This window comes from Cydia pomonella, chromosome 7 (assembly GCF_033807575.1).
Source record: "Cydia pomonella isolate Wapato2018A chromosome 7, ilCydPomo1, whole genome shotgun sequence".
NCBI lineage: Eukaryota > Metazoa > Arthropoda > Insecta > Lepidoptera > Tortricidae > Cydia > Cydia pomonella.
In genome coordinates, this window is record NC_084709.1 from 17390195 (window position 1) to 17410401 (window position 20207).

Genomic DNA, 20207 nt, shown 5'->3' on the forward strand with positions numbered 1-20207 from the left:
AGCATAAGTGATGATATGAGTAATTATACCACTTAGAGTACAGGTCGAAAGATAAAATTAAATAGGCATAATAGTAATGCCTAATATTAAAATCGTGTTTAATGTCTACCTAAATAATGAACAAAAAAGTAAACCGTAGCTGCTGTTCACGAATTTTATTTGTTAGTTTAAAAAAAACATACTTGTAATATAGAAATGAAACATCTGCGAACTATAATAATATAAGTATACGATAAACTTCCACCTTTGCATTAGATAGGTACATTGTTCGTTTTTTTCATTACAGGTAGGTTGAGGGAAGTTATTCCAATATCTTGTCAAGTCAAGCACATGCGAGTTGATCGCTTAAACGACCAGATTAAGAGCGCCATTGAATTATTTACAGTCGTTACAGGTTTATAAGGCTGTAATTGATAATTTTACAGGTGTAAACCAAAGAGCATATAATCACTACGTAAACCAGTGACTGACACGCGCTTGACCAAACGCGTGACGCCATGTGAACAGTGTTGCCAGTTGGACACGCAAAATTGTATTAACTTGTATTGTAGCTTGGCCATTGGCTATTTTACACTGGTTTTCCGCCCGTACTTCGTTTGCAGAAAAACTGCACGAGCAAGGATACAAAGAGGAAAGTTATGAATAACGTCTCCGCGAGATAATGCCCTCCCGGGAGGATGATTGCCGTTGTTATGATTATGAATCTCACGACCTGTCTTATTCCTTTATCGTATTCTGAAAGAGCAGACAACGTAAGTAATATAGTAATAGTATATAGACCATCCCATTCCATAATTCGAGTCGCTTATCTTCAAACTCGGATAAATCCAATCTGTGCGGTTTAAGAGGAATTTCCTCTCGCGGACGCTTCGACTGTGGAATAAGCTCCCTGCCGAGATTTTCCCGAGGAGCTATTACAGTATGGGGTTCTTCAAAGGAGTGTACAGGTTGTATATCTTTGGTGTTGCAAGCGTCCATAGGCTACGCTGACTGCTTACCATCTGGCGGGCCATATGCTCGTTTGCCACCGTCGTGGTATAAAAATCCAACTGTTCGTTTTTGGGATTTTGGTAGTAAGAGGCAAATAAGGCAATACTAATAGAGTAAATATTTCCTAAGAGAGTAGGGTGGATTTATCCGAATTTGAAGTCAAGCGACAGATTTGTAGTTTTGATTCCGTGTATTTTTAGAGGTTTTGACATCTTGGTATAATTCACCCGTTCGGCATCAGCCTATGCTCGATGAATGGCCTATTTATCGAATACAATTTAAGTTACGTTAGATACATAACTATTTCAGGAAGAAATATAAATAAATATAAAAGCGGTTAGTGACTCAGTTACTTATTGCTTATAAAAGATGATAACATTGAAAAGTGCAGAACAAGTTTTTTTTAAGTATATTATAAATTTCGAATATCTTTCGCTACGGAATATGCAGCCTAGGATTGAGAGCAAATTAAAATTTTTTAATCAACTTCATAAGAAAATGTACGTATGTTCATTTCCTTATTTTATGTTTTTTAAGATTAAAGGTAGTAGTGACGTATGGTATAAAACATCCATAACAACATCCTTTACAGGAATATTCATGTTTATATTTTTGGAAAGTTGGCTTTTATAGATGTTTGTGAACGGACTGTACATTAAATTGACAGGTATTGTAGTGTTGGCTTAAGAGTAGGTAAGTAGTAAGTGATATAGGTAGATAGCATAAATCCCGTGAGTAAATACAAAGTAGTTTAATAGCTTTTTTAGCATTCGCATTCTTCTTTTTACGAGTTTTAGGAGCGCTGCAAGGTTAATGTTATGTACAGTCGACGTCAAAAATATGTCTACACTTTTCACCTTACTCCTTTGTAACAAGCCAAAACATGTAAACATTTTTTTCTTCGACTGTACCTACCTCCTTTTACATTTTAATAATATTATTTTCATGACATGATGAGCATGAATATGAGTAACACGTCGTTTAAGTACTTAATGTAGCTAATTTTGAGTGTTTTACGTCAAGTTCTTATAATTTATATTTGTTGTGTCTAAGATCACATATTTGACAGTTACGAATTGACCCTTATATAGGTTGTTTATTTAGTCACCTGTAATAATTTTATTATATTCAATATAGGTCATACTGAGCAACTATGGGACCAACCCCGAATACGCAAAAAAAAATTATTCTCCCGTCAGACGTGCGAATCGGATGCAGTGTGCCATGCCCCTTAGGACAAAAAAAGGTGAAATTTCCGTTGAGTTACGAAAATACCATATGTTTTTGTAACTCAATTGAAGATTGTGTGTAGCATACGGTGAAATCGCATTTATGTCGTTGTATACAACAAGGAAATCTTAGGTTGCGCCGGCTATATGCAACAAATTAATGGACGGTTTTTTATACTTCATGTCTATTTTTTTATTTATTATACCACGACGGTGGCAAACAAGCATACGGCCCGCCTGCTGGTAAGCAGTCACCGCAGCCTATGGACGCCTGTCTATCTACTAATATAATAAATATTATATGTAAAATAGCATAGAAAAGCAAGATTTTCATACCAAATATCGTAGTGACTCTAATTGCACTGAAGGACGGAAACATTTGACAGTGAATTCAAATACTAAGAGTCGTTGTTAGACTGAGATAACGAATTACCATGAAATCATGCCAGTATATTTTTGTTATTGTTATACAAATAAGTGGCTTACCAAGACCAACTATTCGTTCCGCTGACACAAACACGAAAAACTTATCTTTCTACGTCGTTTAACATCTGCGACAAGCGACAACTTGACAACTTGTAAGAAACGATTGACTAGATGACTAGAATAGATGCTCGTATTTTGTTGATCTTGTCTCGAGACAAATTCAACTTGTTTCAATGGTGACTTGTTATATGGCGACTAACTATACACCTGTAACCCGGAGTATTTGGCGTGTTTATTTTTAGCGGCAATTTCTGCTGCTGAACCCGCGCCTTTACCGTGTGTCTTAGATGGGGTGCAGTAAATGTACTAACCCATGTCGCATCCCATAAAAGACACCACCCCTCCGCCAGGGGATTAAACTAAGGTTAGCTCGTCTTACCGTCCGAACCTGGTGGTTCCGATATGCACGGGATATTGGCCCATTGCCCGTTGCACGCACGCCGTGCTTTAATTTAAAGAGTGCTGGCGCATCTTTGGCAGCTCAGTCAGTGATGGCCATTCTCCTCAACCATCATACCACAAATACACCGGTGTGCGTTGCACACGTTGCATCCCATCTTTAGCTCTAAATTAAAAACAATGTTAAAAATTCCAGCATCACAACTTCAGTGGTTAAAGATACCTGCATTTACATGAAAAAGCATAAGCTATTATATACGCAAAACGTAATTGTTGGCAGACTATTCTTGATCGTCAAATTACGGAATAAATTGTTAAGTTAGGTCCATTTGATAGCCAGTAGGGTAAATTAAGTGCATTACAAGCAAGATCAGCAGTTCTTATAACCAGTCACAAATAAAATAAAAAACGGATTGCTATTTATAGCCATAAATTAGCTGTGCTGGGGCTTACCTATTCGGTACGTAGAGAGACATAATACGAGTAATGAAGTTTTCATGCATGTCAACAATCTTTGTTTGTTTCAAAATTAGAGGTTCCGAACCAAGAAATTAAAGTTTCTTTTTACGGTTATAAATACTTACCTAATTTAATTGGTGACCCTAACGTAATTAGAACGTAGGTACCTCTAGGCCGAGATTGGTGGGCTATTGTTGTATAAGTATATAATGTAGAAGGCACCGCAGGTCGTGGCAGTTTACGTTAGCATTGTCAAAGAAGAGGCCAAACGAGGTCAACGGACGACCACCGGGGCTCAGGTCGAGCGACCGAAAGACGGGGCAGATACGATACCGGAACATATATTTAGTTAGGGCAGGGTTATCTAAATCTATACAATACAGGGCTGCATGCATAAATGTAGAAAGAAAGCTGCACTAATTGATTTTTGCCTCCACAAAACGTGACAAGCCTTCAAAGAAATTTTCATTTCCTTGATTTCCATAGTGGACCTTCCATTTCATTTATTTTGGTAGCGATTTGGGTTTCTCTCTAATTTAATTAACGTGAACAGGATTTACGAAAAACTAATTTTAAAATGAGATATTCGAGGCAATCGTATTCTCGAGGGAGGTTTCCTCTGAATAACTTTTCTGTGTATATGACGCGTTATTTTTAAGTTGTCTATTTATTTACTACCTAAGAACCTAAGTTTGTTCGAATAAGTATTCTCAAAACTAGTCCTATGGTCTGTACATGTATATCTAAACCTATAGCCAAGTATTTTATTAGTCACATCTAAACCTACAACATTGCAATCACTTGAAATTAAATCGTAGGCCGGCCCGTCGGCCGCATAACCTGTTGTGACAACAATAGTCAGCCGAAATGTTGAAGGCCGCTCTATACGCACAATTGATATACCGCTCATTTCTTAATCGCAACAAGAATTAACTTAAAAAAATTAGGAGCGTTCAATCCAATCCGGTGATCTCGTTTTCGCTATCTGTTTCTCGGCCAATGTCGTCTTTGTTTTAATGATTTCGTTTTTTTTATTTAAAAAAAGGTTCATCATTTTGATTAAGTTTTACGCAATATCTTTATCGTGCAATACTCGCCACGGTTATATTGGTGTAAATCTCCGTTTCATGGTTCCCATAGCCATCATCCTCGTCCGATACGAATTGAGCATTGCACAGCATATTACCGGTATAGTAATGTAATGATATAACACGAGCAGCAAACGCTTGCGCAACTGCGGGGTGCCGTTTACGCGCCGCCATCAACTTAACGGTTCTCCTACGATACAATTCAAAATTCGAATCGCAAACAAATAAAAAGATTATCATCATAACTGTCAAATGGTTCAGCGGATGTACAGAATACGATGTCCTCTTTACGTTTCTTTAAACTACAAAACATATGATTATTATTTTAAGCATATGAACAAAAAGTGGTAGGTATGTAAGTATTGGACCGTTTTTTCTGATTCAGGGATTTTGGTAGAACATTAACGCATGACTTGTATTACTTACAAAAAACGTTATAAAAAAGTGGCTGTGACATAAGTAATCGTACAGACAGACGGACATGACGAATCTATAGTGAGAGTCAGAATGGCGGGTGTACCTAAATAAAATTAAATGAAAACCATACCATATTTTTGTACCTAATTTGTACTATTTAGTACCTCCTTTAAAAAAAATTGTACCTCACGGTACTTAAAGTTATCACCAAAAAACAGGTCTCCCGCCATCCTGACAGTCAGAATGGCGGGTGTACTTTATTACGCTATGTTCCCGTGGTTATTGATAAATTCTATAAAAGCCAAATTTTTGTACCTTTTTTGTACCTTCATATTCAATTATAGTACGAGTCACTTTATTTTTGGTTTCCAAGTTTTACTCATTTTATATTTTGCTTGCTATTACAATTTTGCAGGCGTTATAATTTTTCAAGTTATCGATTTAATTTTTAAGAAAAAACGCTAAGGTACAATTATTTTTATTACCTTTAATGTTTAATCTGTTAAGTTCAAATAACTCAGTAAATCATGTCTTAAAAAAGGCTAGGCGCCAATTCAAAGAAATCTTCCTAAGAAAAATCATTTTTAAGACATGATTTTCTGAGCTATTAGAACTTAACAGATTAAACATTAAAGGTACTAAATCCTGGCGTAATAAAAATAATTGTACCTTAGCATTCAAAAAGGCTAGGCGCTAATTCAAAGAAATCTTCCTAAGAAAAATCATTTTTAAGACATGATTTTCTGACTTATTTGAACTTAACAGATTAAACATTAAAGGTACTAAATCCTGGCGTAATAAAAATAATTGTACCTTAGCGTTTTTTCTTAAAAATTAAATCGATAACTTGAAAAATTATAACGCCTGCAAAATTGTAATAGCAAGCAAAATATAAAATGAGTAAAACTTGGAAAGCACAAATAAAATGACTCATATTATAATTGAATAAGAAGGTACAAAAAAGGTACAAAAATTTGGCTTTTATAGAATTTATCAATAACCACGGGAACATAGCGTAATAAAGTACACCCGCCATTCTGACTGTCAGGATGGCGGGTGACCTGTTTTTTGATCATAACTTTACGTACCGTGAGGTACAATTTTTTTTAAACGAGGTACTAAATAGTACAAATTAGGTACAAAAATATGGTATGCTTTTCATTTGATTTTATTTAGGTACACCCGCGATTCTGACTCTCACAATCTATAAGGGTTCCGTTAAAAAGGTAGTATCAATCATAGGTACGAGTGGGCCAAGTGCTCAAAATGATTGCTGTTTACTGTACATATACACCACGAGTAGCTGTCAGGAGGTATAGAATTTTTTTTGACACATTAGAAGAGCTAGGCGTTAAAGCGTATCGACAATTTGACACGATATATCCACTTCTGCGGCTACGTTGAAGTACAGTTATATTTTCTTAGGGGTATTACACTGGATATATGATCTTCTGGGTGATCTTACTAGATAGGCTCAGTATTAGGTACCCTGTGTTGTAAAGTAGGGATGTTATTAGGTCGTAATGGCGCATGTGGCATTAATGGTGCGGAGAAACGACCCTAGCAACATTTGCATAAGTACTTGAATGCGGAACTAATTTGCAAATCCCTTTGTTAAAGCTTTCCGAATCAAAATTCTCAACTCTCAAACACTTAAAGTAAGCAGGAGTCACTTATTTTATTGCTGGCTTCGAATAACTTTTGACGGTAGGTATTTCGAGGTCTAAATTGGGGGAGGAAGTTACTTGGTTTCTCTATTTGGTCGAGTTCTGACCGCTACTTTGGAATAATACCAAAAGGAGATAAATTTGCTTAATTAAATAAGGAAGAACGTAAACAACTTCTAAAATACCCTTTTAGGAGTGCTCCCAAGTTAAAATGTCTTTCTTAGTGTTTAAATGATCTTGGCGCTGAAATAGCTATAATAAACAAGAGCTAAAGACTCTGCAGAGCCTGCGGCATCCGGAGATTACCTACTATTAGACTTAGCATTATTGTATTTGTAACAGCATTTATCATTAAGTGGCATAGGTACCTACTTATTAAGTACAACATATATACGCCGCGCCTTGAGTCGCACTGTTCGGCGTTCAATTGAAATATTTACGTTTAAACTGACACCAAAAACTAATTTCGGGGACAGTACGCAGCTGAACAATAACGCTCATGGTATAGTATGTAAAATGTATGAACAATTAATCATAATTTTGAGCAAAAAATGCAAGTCGTCCTATGAGACATGCTTCATCTAGTTTTAAATAGTGTACTATGCCCGTCATGTCCTAAACTTTTAAAGGGCAATGGACACTGCATTAAGTCCTTTAATAGCAATTCTATGGCTATTTAACGGTATGGTCATCCAGGGAAATAAAAGCTTCATTATAGCCGTCTTAAGGAATGGGTTGGGTCATAAAAATAAATCTCAGACAACTTGTGTTTTCTGTTTTCTTTTTATTTATTTTTTATACTACGTCGGTGGCAAACAAGCATACGGCCCGCCTGATGGTAAGCAGTCTCCGTAGCCTATGTACACCTGCAACTCCAGAGGAGTTACATGCGCGTTGCCGACCCTAAACCCGTCCCCCCTCGTTGAGCTCTGGCAACCTTACTCACCGGCAGGAACACAACACTATGAGTAGGGTCTAGTGTTATTTGGCTGCTGTTTTCTGTAAGGTGGAGGTACTTCCCCAGTTGGGCTCTGCTCTAGATCTGGAATGACATCCACTGGCTGTGCCCTACCACACAAAGCGAGATGACATTCACAATGCCCATACCACCTTTTGGACGTAGTTTAAGGACGTACTCGGGTCCCGGGTTCTGTGTTTTATAAGTACTTAAAGGTAAAAGCTGGCGTCTTGTTAAATACTGGTGCCAATTACCTTCTACAGTACTAGCGATAGTAGTCGGATAATTGCAGAGAAAACGTTGAAGTTCCGTTAAAGTATATTTAATAAAGTGACACAATGAATAGAAACTCTCTAACGGGTGCTAACTGCTAACAACATCAGGTACTTGCCAGTCGGCTTAGTTATCAAGCCGATGGTGATCTCGCTGATTATTTCGACACCTTTAATTACTTATTAAATAATTCCGTAACCTTCATATTTAGTAGATAACGCCATATCTCCGAGTTCACCTCACCCAGGACGCCATCGACCACTCTCGGATTATTGATACAAAAGAAGGCTTATCAACAGGCTTAGGAGTTTTACTAAAGAGAGCTATGGAGTCGATTAACATTAAAATGTTAGTATGATTTTAATTTTAATGTTAATATCGACTCCATATCTCACTTTAGTCTTACCGTGCTATGAAAACCCCGAAACCTGCTTATCAACTTATGGCGCTATTCATAAACGCACTAAAAGTCTGAATAAATAAATATTGGGCATTCTTACACAAATTGACTAAGCCCCACAGTAAGCTCAAGAAGGGTTGTGTTGTGGGTACTCAGACAATGATAAATATAGTATATAAATACTTATATACATAGGAAATATCCATAACTCAGGAAATAATATTTGTGATGAACGCACAAACAAATGGCCTTACCAGCATTTGAACCCGGGACCTCCAGCTTCATAGGCAGGGTCACTACCGACTCGGCTAGGAGGCCGTCAAAGTACGTCCGTCCATGTTTTAATTAAAGTTTCGTTATTGTCTAAAACAGTATTTTTCAACCTTTTTAATACGTAAACTCCTCTTGGAATATACCAATTTTGTATTTGGCATGAAAAAAAAATCGGTCCCGGGGTACTCTCTGCTGTTAATAATCTGCAGGGCCCGTACATTTCATGCCGTTGATGTAAAAAAACGTATTCTCACATACAGGCAGTTTTTTATAACACTACAAATTTTGATAGCTAACATAAAAAATACTTGTTACACTGTTAAAAATAAAATTATGTATCATTTTATAAACTAACAATCTATTATTTTGTTGTTTATACAGTATATTACACAGTAAGATGAAAGTTAGATGTTTCTGTACTGATTGTCAAGTATCTATATCAGTTGACTGAAGAGGTTGATAAATGATTAATTATTGCGAAAAGACTAATTGGAATCATACCCTATATAGCGTGACGTCATGTGTCCGTCAACGGCATGAAATGTCCGGGCCCTGAAATCTGTATTGTTTTCTTTTCTTTTTTACTAAAGCTATGCGTGTCCCTGCGACCCCCTTATTCTAGAAACCAAGTGTTGAAATTGAAATATGCTACTCTATAGAAAATCATACGTTGATGAAATCATCAATTTGTTCTAGGAATATGACAATTTTGCATGATTTGGCATGAACAAATTTTTTACCCTTTGCTGTTAGTAATCTGTATTGTTTTGTTTCTTTTTTACTAAAGCTATGGGAGTCCTTGCGACTCCTTTATTCTAGAAACCAAATATTCAAATATACTGCTCTACAGAAAATCATACGTTGATGGAATCATTTTGTTTTAGGCCTATAATACCTACTTATCAATCGAAAATCGCCACGGCAAAACGGAGTAGACATACACAAAAAAAAATTTGTTGAAAAGGGTTCGCGGTGTTTTATTTTAAGATAAATTTATGCTAAGCTGGCAGCCGTTATATAAATACGAATGTGAGTTAATTTTGCGACGGACATTGCGTTTTGATGTAACTGGGCGCTGCGCTGCGACCGGTTCTGGCGGCCCCAATATCTTCGTTGCGGCAGTGGGCGACTCTACCGGGCCGCGTGTTGCGCGAGCTCGGGCTAGTTCTCTGGCGAACCAGTGTGATGTGATCTGTATGTCTTCACACTGGAGGAGAATCGCATACGCATAACGCTGTCCACTATTAGACATTGCGTAAACATACTCGCAATGTGAGATGCTCGTCTTTAAATATGTATATTTGAGCAAGCAAGATGCACTTGCCTGATATGATTCGAACTTTAAGATACGTCAAACATTTGCTACAGATATGATATGGATTAGATATGTCAGTATCAAAAGTGATGTTTCTGTAAACAAAAACGTCACTTTTGACTCTGGCATATCCAATCCATATGGTACCATTAGGAAATTTTTGACGTAACTTAAAGTTCGAATCGGGCCGTATGAGTGACTTGTCTAACACATTCGCTACGGCGTACGTATGATAAAGGTAAGGATCCAACAATTTCAGGGCAAATCTTTAAGCGTCTTAATTCGTTTTCACCATATTAAGTACTACTATGGAATGTAAATGGGCTACCATCTTTTATTTAGATAAAAGTAAAGTCTAAGCATCATCTTATGACAAGGATAATGAAAAAACGGCGAATATATTGTCCGGACTCTATACACGGTCGGAGGGCACATCTTCGACTCGTACGAGCTAGGTAAGCGACTGGAATGTCACTCCAGTATGTGATGTGAGATTCGTGACGTAATTTTAAACCTATTATACAGAAGAACTTGGACATTTCACGATTCAAATGCTTATTATTGCGTGGGATTGTTTCCGTAACAGGATCGATATTAATAGCCTCTTATGTTTAAACATGGGATATTAATTGGTGTAGGTAATCAAGAGCAAATCTAGTTTTAGCAATAGCTATTTAAGAAAAAGTTTACTTAATTACTTACTTACTTTATAGATACTTTTTTTAAGTTTAAAAAAATTCTGAAAACTGTTTATTGGCGTATAAAATCATCTCTTTTTTGAGAGTTTGTGTATAATGTAGGCTATGGCACTCTTTCATTACATTACATACAAATTGATTGACAGTTGAGGGTAGGTACAGTCAAGGTATTAAATATCGATACGGATAAAGTGACAAAAATATATACGCACTACCTTAATATATAGGTAATAAGGTCGTATATACATATTTTTAGTACTTTGTCCGTATCGATATTTAATACCTTGACTGTACGTAAACGTACGTTGAAAATACATACTACAATAGGTTATTTTACCTAAGCCTAACCTAAATATCAACAAAGGGGGTTGCTTCGTGGATCGTTTTGATGGTATTCCTGATTTCCAACAAGTATTTAATGGATGTCTACAAATTTCTTTTCGCATATGTACATCTGTAAGTACTTTACGTAAAGTCGCCTACCCAAACACGGTCCTGTTTTGAAGTACAAAGATTTCACGGATACTGGTGTTTTCTTTGCGACCCAGTAACATTAGGGTTAATGCCAAAATAATGTCAATATAATGTTATAAAGAGGAATAACCACTCAGTAGGCCGCGATCTTGAAGTGTGCTAATGAAAAAGTAACAACTTCGTATTTGTCAGTTTCGATCACATAATATGTTTCCCACGGAAATAGCGAGGTATTGTTAGACTGTAATCCCCGATTGCGAATAGGAAGCGGTCAATGATGGAACATTAGCGACGTAGGTGGCGCACGCGCACGGAAATGTGCACATAATGACAGGGCGGTACAGCCATACGTCTTCCAGGACACTGTAAGTGTCATTTGAGCAACAAATATTTATCCTGTCTGGATGTTGCGATAAAGGAAATTTGCAAGTATTTCACGTGCATAATGATTGATAACTAATTTCTATTTATACAATCGTAATAAAAAATATGTATACGTAAGTAGGTACATAGGTACCAACTAAAAAAAGGAAAAAAAAAACTAGTGCCTACGCCAATTCTCGAGATTAAAAACGTAGGCAACTTATGAGACTAGGAGTTGAAACTTTCTGCAATACTTTAGCTTTTAGGATTAAAATTTGTACCAGAGGGCCAGCCGAGCCCTATTTACAATTTAAATGGCTCCCTAATATGTATTTATTGGCTACCCTGTATTAGATGCATGTAAAGTGCATCATTTTATTATTTCAACATTTTTACAACATTTATAAACTAAGTTGTTTTTGTCATATGATCCTGTCTGAGTTTTTTGTAAAGGATCTCACAAGCCTTTTGTAACATCAGATGGTGTCCGAAGACAATAAGTCACAGACACGCCCGCAAATCAGATAAGCGACCAAAAACATCTTTCAAATGGTATGACGTGAATAACTTGGTTACATTGTAAAAGCTTTGTTAAATATCAGGTATTGAGCAAGACTCTTTCTATTTGTGTAAGACATACTTCGGTTGATTAGCGATGGTTGATTAATGTTTTAGAACAATATTTGTAGTCGACGGTTTCCTCATTGGTTCCTTAAACTCGTTTTTTATCAGAAATATGTATTGAATTGCGTTGCTTGCTACTACTTTTGTTATTCACCAGTTCGCAAGGTATATCTTAGATTAGGCAGTGGTGAAATGGGTTTCATCTGTTATCCTCGATGTTTGAATTATGCTTGCAGCTTAACTGCGATTGGAATACTATGTGCGTATAAAAATGGCATATCAATTTCTTCAGAGTTTGTTCATCGTTACAAACAAACAAACATCTATAAATGCGCATTGGAATTCTGTTTGTACGTTTCGATAAACTTTGTTGTTAGATGCTGTCCATCTGTTTCCACCCTTAGAGATTGCAAAACGTTTCGATAGAAATCACATAAGGTACGCTTTTGTTGTGCCGGAGCACCTTTGGAAGGCGAGGCGAAGCTTCCGCGAGGTGTTATCGCGATCGCCGCCGCCGCCGGCGCAATCAGAGCGTTGCGTCCATCGCGCATGCGTAACCAAAGGCGCTATCAATTACACATCGAATATGCCCTCTTGTTTTGCATTAACATTTTGACTTGAGTAGGTAAGTGTCTATGGTGGTGTTTGTTGATAATCAATCATCTATGGCCCGCCCACGGGGCAAGGGCCGAGTTGTTCCATTTTTTTTGTATGTATGTTACTCGATATCTCCGAGAATCGTGAACCGATATTCAATTTTTTTTTATCGAACAGGTATAACCCCGAGATGGCCCCGTTGGTACCAAGTCGGGGTCTGATGATGGGATCTTGGAGAAATCGAGGGAACTCTTCAAATGTTTTATTTGAAGTCGGTTTTTTTGCTTTGAATTTCAGGGCGTAAATAGGTACACACAACAATTCGGAATTAAATGTATGCTCTCTTGTTCTGACTTCTCTCTTCAGATATTTATTTCTTAATATTAAATATTACTTAGGCACACTTAGACCATGGCATTGCCTTGACTTACTACTGAATTCAAACTCCGATAAGTACAAGTTCAGAGAGGTATGTACACTGCCAATTTGTCATATAATATATAACAATAAGAATTATATAGGTAAGGAAGTTTTGCCACGAGTTTACATATATTTGACGTTAACATTTCCCTTTTCTACCTAGTCTATCTACGCCATCACACAGCTTACCTAAGTTTTAAAAAACCTACAACATTGTTTTAACCTTGAAAGATAATCTCAGCAATTTCATTTAATAAATCACATTCACATCCGCAAATGTCTCTTGTATCAACCTTCGAAGGTAATTAAGTAAAACGTTTAATTAAGAAAAAACTAATTTGCCCATAATTTTGAATGAAGTGGTAAGTTGTAAAAGAGGAAGATGCGGCCTCGGCGGCGCCGGCGTCGGAGGCCGAGCGAGCATGTGGGCTAGCTAAACAAACGATTACGTTATTTCCATTGACTTAACTAATAACTACGTTATGTTATACAACTTTTAATGCCTTTTATATTTAAAACAGCATTACAAACTGACCCATTTAACAAAACGTTTAACGTTACTACTTAATTACCATTTTCAAGCCATAAAGTATGGTTAGAATTTCCGTTTCCTTTATTCGTTCTAGTAATAGTACTTAGAATTAATTTAGCGGAGATTTGCATGTGCGTATAAAGTCAACTAGTCTCGCGTCAATAACTTAACAAGTTTTATGACATAACTGTTAAATTTACACGGAATGTGAATTGAGTTTGTCATTGTTTTTAATACCGTCACTACGCAGTTGGTTCTCGTACCTTGAACACAACATAAGTATGCAGCGCTCGGCCGTCTTTCATTTGTCATCAAGTTATGTGATGTCATGTACCGAGGTGCAGGGCACTTATTCCACCTGCTCCCTGAACAGTCGTCTGAGGCAGACCAGTGTAAGAGTTATCTCTGATTGCGGAATTTTGTCACGGATCTCGGGGTTACACTTATGTTGGCTAGTATAAGGAGAAGAGAGTGAGGCAAATGATAGGAATACCGAGCCTAGGGCGTCTGCCATACAACGTGAGAATAATTTAATGACCGTATTCGGTTATTGTTGTATTCGTATATTTAAGAGAATGACTTATAACCAAGGACAGAAGGACCATTTTAGTTAGGTATGTTGTAAATAATCTGACAATGGTTAGAATTTTGTTACAAGTGATTTACTTTGACAAATTAATAAGATATATTTTTTCCTGCAACTTCTAATTTCAAGCGAATTACTTACAAATACCTACCACAGTAATAATTACGTTTTTGTTTGGTACCTAGGTACCTACTTCTTGTTCGGTCTCTATTTGATGGTGGGTATGATGATCTCTATCTTAAACGAGTCGTCTTACTAAAACATGTTTTTATAACGCTTTAATAATTAACAAAAAAATAAATGACGTGGGACAATGTTAAGTAGCAAGTCATGTTTAGGCAATTTGATTAAAATCAAACATCAGTTCTTAGATTTCGTTTATGCGTGATACGTGTCCGAATCTTGGAGGATTTAACAACTGGAGACGCCTTGTCTGTAATTTTCTGTACAAAACATTCTGCGGTTTTTTTACGGGGGAGGGGCCCGTCAAATGTATGTTACGTACAAATAGCCATGTCAGATAAACGTCAGTTCATACAATACATATGATCATTTGCCAAGGTTTTCGATAGAGGGGTAAGCTCTTACCTCCTTATTCATAAACGTGTACTAAAGTTACGATGCCGCTAATCATCGTTTGTCCTTTTCCGACGTATTGGTATGATGGAAAGGGACAAACGATGATTAGCGGCATCGTAACTTTAGTACACGTTTATGAATAAGGGGGTTAAAGGCGACTCAAGTTGTTAAATCCTCCAAGGTCCGAATAGAGTAGCAAGTCAGGGTCACACGCCGAAAAATAATATAATATACAAGCAGTACTTCATACTTCAAAATAATAAAATACGATATTTTTTTAAATCTACATATACGTACATAGTTACCTAACTACCTACCCAATTTAATTGTGATCCAAAGATAAAATCTCACTCAATGACGCGCTGAAAGAAAAATTGCCTGAATAAAACCTGTGGCAAAAAGATCGCGATAATGAAACATAATATTTGTGAAAAGAATCGTTGGGAAATTTCATTTCCTTATCTTTAACTTTATTCCCTCTACAATGGACACGAAAATTTTCGTATAAGAATAAGAAATATAAGAATATGCCAATCTTCATTTTCCAAATAAAAGGTCTTAGCTGACAGCAGGTACGAAGCCCGGTATGGTGTGGGCAGGGCAGATTTGTATTACCTTGCGTCATGTCTTAAGGCTGCGTATTTACTCGGTGACTCAATAATTCGACTCACCATATGTTTCCATGAATGAACGGTTTGTCATACTACTATGTTACCTATTTCCGTGACTATTACTTGAATATGTATTTCCATTTGTATTTATTGCCATTTGCTTATTGTAATTAAATACATGTGCGAGTATGTCGTTGTCATAATATCGGCTGAGGTTTACCGAATTAACGGCTCATTTCGTTACAAAATTACGTATTCTTACTGCTTGGTAAACTTGTTTCCTTTGTACCTACAATGTGTTTGGTTATGTAAGATTGCAGTTATTTTATTATATTATAACGTTATTGCATGGTCTGAAAATAGTTCTTTAAGGGCACATGACTAGAGTCGAGGTATAAAATTGTACGAAGTAGTATTTTTAATCTAATTACCAATAATTTTGCAGTCCGTTCCTAGTTCTGTTTTCGATGGAATTTAAGAATGTTAATATCAGTGAAGATTCATTTGTATGCAGCTATTATTAGGAGAAAATTCTCGTTATAATTGCTGCCACATTTCTCAATACCTTTATAAGTATTGATATTATCAAACATAATTTGAAATAGAGGTGTATTGTCAAAGAAAACTTTGTAGCGACGTAAATTTACTGCCATCTTTCTACACGTAATTAAAACTTTTAGAGCGCCATTTGACTTTGATCTTTATCCTTATTCTCTTTGATATTATTGAAATTTCAATTTTTTTAAAGTTGTGATATCTGAATATCGTATTGAATGCGCGTGGGATGCGTAGGTGTATCCTTGCCACCCGTATTGGCATGGCATTGGCGTCAGCCGCCAGCCTTATAAGCCTTTTGGGGGCAGGGCTACTTCATTGCAAAAACATTTCGAGCATTTGTTTTAATTGCCGCGGCGGGAAAATCTAATTCGTAAAGTGATATCAACAAACCGGTTAGCATTTTTTATTTACCTGTTTCTTTTTAATATAATTCTGTTTATGGATAAGTTTTAGCTAAGATTTCCGAGAACTCTAATTTACCTGTCAACTTTAAGGATTTGACATTTTGATGGACAACAACCACCTGACTGTGATTTAGTACCTGCTTGCCTTTTGATGGTGACGAGAAACGAACATATGTCATAGAGAAATAAGTAAGCTTAGAGTGCTCACTATGTGCATACATCAACTACCTTACATTTCCAATACTAATAGGTTGTATGAGAGGTATGATAAAACGTACCTATTCAAAATTCAAACTCTCTTAACCTTTGGTACGCTTAGGAGCAGATCTGCTCCATATATATTCAACATAAATGACAACGAAAGGTTAAAACTTATTAGGGTTTTTATCTACGTACTCGTATGGAGTAAGCACACAAAACTAACTTATTCTTCTATGCCAATATACATATTTAGAAATAAAAAATGAATATGAAGAGTTATGATTTCGAAGTCAAGTGATTTATACTGCGAAGGCTTAAGCAACTCGTTTGTCAGGCCTTACCCTTGATTCCCTCGTATTGAATATTGCAAAGCCCCAGGTCCCAAAGGACGAATATTAAACAATGCGGTGTGGAGGCGTATAAATTATGTACGGGTATTTATTCAGTCGCAGCTGATCAGCCTTCCTACCTTATTAACATACGAGCAATGCCGAGCATCCGAGCCCATGAAAATAAAACTATAAGTAGATACTACCGCATTATCTATTCGTGATCTTTGTAACAATAAAATAAAATGAAAAGAAGCTGGCAAAGCTTACAATAAGAAATGTCTTTGCATGTTTGTTGTGAGCTTACTCAGTCGGTTTCGTATACATAGTACCTACTTTGTTATATTAAAAAGTATTATGCCACGAAAACCAGAATATATCAATTCAGAAAATGACAAGGTCCTAAAATGACCAGCAAATATTGGTAAGTATATGCTTTGTTGCAGTGATATCTAAGGTAAAATGTTTTATTCATAGAGTATGTTAATATTATCACATCATTAGAATACCATATTGATATAAGAGTATACAGACACACGCTTAAAAATACTTATGTAGACATTGGTTATTGGAACAAGGACGTATCGTGATTATGGTATGAAGTCATTCTGGTGATAATTTATAAAAACCTGTGGCTACGCTAAACGGTCTGGTAAATATGGAACTTTCTCTCTTTATTTTTCAGTGTTAATGAATTCATAATTATCCTAATTATTTCTGGATGGCCTTCACCTTCACAAATATAATTAGATTCTTATTAGACCCATTAAACCACCAAGAAGTATGTGATACGAGTAATAAAATAAAGGTACTAACAGAATTATTATTGTTCTTGATAAAAGATCGTAAAAAGTTTGTCTCAAGTTTACGACGTACTTATTTACCTCTATAAGATACATTCTAAGGATTGTAACATTTATGTTAGGTAAGTACAAATTTTAACGACTTCTACAGACGTAACTTCTAGTGTAACAATACGGAATAATATGTTGTATAAACTCGTATAAATCGTCAGATAATAACAACGGCATCAAAGTTCAAAAATCTTGCACGGCAATAGCATGGCTCTGACACATAGAGCGGAGTATTGATAATGAAGTATTGCCTCAATTGGCAGGGCCAGGAACGTAAACAACAAAACAATGGTGAATACCTGCGAGCGCACGGTCGCCAGCAGGACGCTGGCGAGGACACACGTTCCATAGAGCCACATGTTGACACTTGACAGCTTGTCACTAGCACAGGTTAGCGCGGCATCGGCATGGCGTTCGGTCGCCGTGCGGGTCTGAGCGCCACTGCGCGCGGAGCCTCACGACCGAGAACAACAAACTTTACTTTCTGTCGGAGGCTGCGTCTACATGCAAGGTTTTGTGGATGTTTATGGTTTTGCTAGAAAATAAACAGATTCGTAGCTTGTTTATATTTACTTTTAAAATTATGTACTCGTAATTCGTAAAGTATGATAGCGTCTTTTTCTGTAACTTTTATCCTATAGTATTTACCGAATGCTCCTGATTCGATAATTTATATCGTTTTTCTCTGCTTTCCCTTTTAAAAGCACATATATTGGTTTACGAAAACGAGTTTCGTATGTATCTACCCGCCCCCATTGACATCTTATTTTGAATAAGTATTTTGATAACAAGAACTCTAAAAGTGTACCTAGTCATTGGTAACAGATTGTGAAATACTATGGAAATGATGTGGAAATGTAACAATCGACACAAAAAGTATAGTCAACAATGAAATCCCCAAATCAAGGTCCGAAATCATTCGTCACAAAAATGGTCGAAATAAATCAAATAAATATTCAAAGAATGTTGTAAGTAATATTTGAAGCTTAACACTTAAGTACAAAGAAGCAAGGGCCCTTAGCACGCAAGGGCGAATATCTACTACATATAATGACGCCAGCGAAGTCGGCATTAATAAAAATGTCGCTCCAAGTCACGTTCTTAACTGTATTTCTGGGAGGAAAGGCATTTGCATGAACTGGGGTTTTCTTGCGAACTTTTTTAAAAAGATATGCAGGAAATTCTTACAAAAAGGCTCAAAGAGGATTTTATACAAGGTAAAGGTTAAAGAGAAATGAGTTACCGTTTCATTACGTTGGCTACAGTCCCCTTTTACATGAAACAAAGTCGCTCCTTTAAGAGTAAAAATATTTTACTAAAACTTCATGAATTATTGCACGCTATCATTGAACTCTTGAAGATTTAAGATTTTATATTATACGTTTATATTAAACGGTATATTATAATCCTGTATATTTTCAGTAGAGAAGACAGTTATCACAGTAGTCACTTAGTAATCTTAGTATAAGATCTATTTAAGAGAAATGGGGCCAACGGTGCCAAGTCGCCTTTTTATACAAACGTAGTCCTCATTTTCCGCTCTGGATATTAATTAATATCATTGATAATATTTTGACACAATTTGATGTGTATAAATCACAGCTGTAAATCTTGTTTTTTTTTTTAATTTTTATAAGAGTTAGAAGCATTAAAAATGCACATAGAATTTGTTTTTCTAGCCTAATTCTTATAATAATCAAAAAATTTGAAAAAGTAACCAATCTAACGAACTAGCCAATTTACTGTGTTAATAGATTTGAAAAACTACTTTATCTTCCGGTTGCGGAACTAGATGTAGATTGCCTAACGAGTACTTTAATTTCCTCAGCATTGCTATTGCCATCTAAGTACGTAAGTATAGTAAGTTACAGTTCTCAAAGCTAAAATCTTATAATCTTACGTGTTTGGTTGTTAAGGCAGACAATCGATTGTTTATATGTGTTGACTCTAGGTACTTTAATTAAATGGTTATTGTTTATTAATCTGGATTTGTATTACATCAGCATAACTTTAAAAACTATATAACGGACGTCGGTCTTCTTTTATTTGTCCTTACGGTTTCCGGCAAGGTTCAGTGGTTTTTGACATCGTCATTTCAGCTCCAGTGTGCACGCGCGCCCGGCACGCAACGCCGCGCGCGGGCGCAGCGGTTACGACACACGCACACTCGTGCACGCGCTCTGCACGGACGCACACACCTGCGCGCCAGGTACCGCCAGACCCATCTGATTATCCTGTTCTACCTTTTTTCCTACTTTAGAGTCAGCCTTGGGCGACATGGCGAGTATTCTCGGGTTTTTTGGTTTGGCAAAAATTTGCTTTTATTTATTTTTAAAACAGAGTAAAAACGTAGGTAGGAGTTTATTTGCTCGTTATCATTTTTAATTGATTTTGATTTAATTTCAATTCAGAAACCTTTGCTA

At 36.4% G+C, this 20207-nt stretch overlaps 1 protein-coding gene across 2 annotated transcripts in view; it reads right to left on the reverse strand.

Annotated features, from left to right (window-relative positions):
• Positions 1-18244, reverse strand: part of LOC133520017 (uncharacterized) — a 35985-nt gene extending 17741 nt beyond the window's left edge. For both annotated transcript variants that reach the window (XM_061854262.1, XM_061854261.1), the window contains exon 1: positions 18084-18244. In XM_061854262.1, the coding sequence (XP_061710246.1) occupies positions 18084-18143 (60 nt within the window). In that variant the 5' untranslated portion in view covers positions 18144-18244. The remainder of the gene's footprint in view (positions 1-18083) is intronic.
• Positions 18245-20207: the final 1963 nt, after the last annotated feature.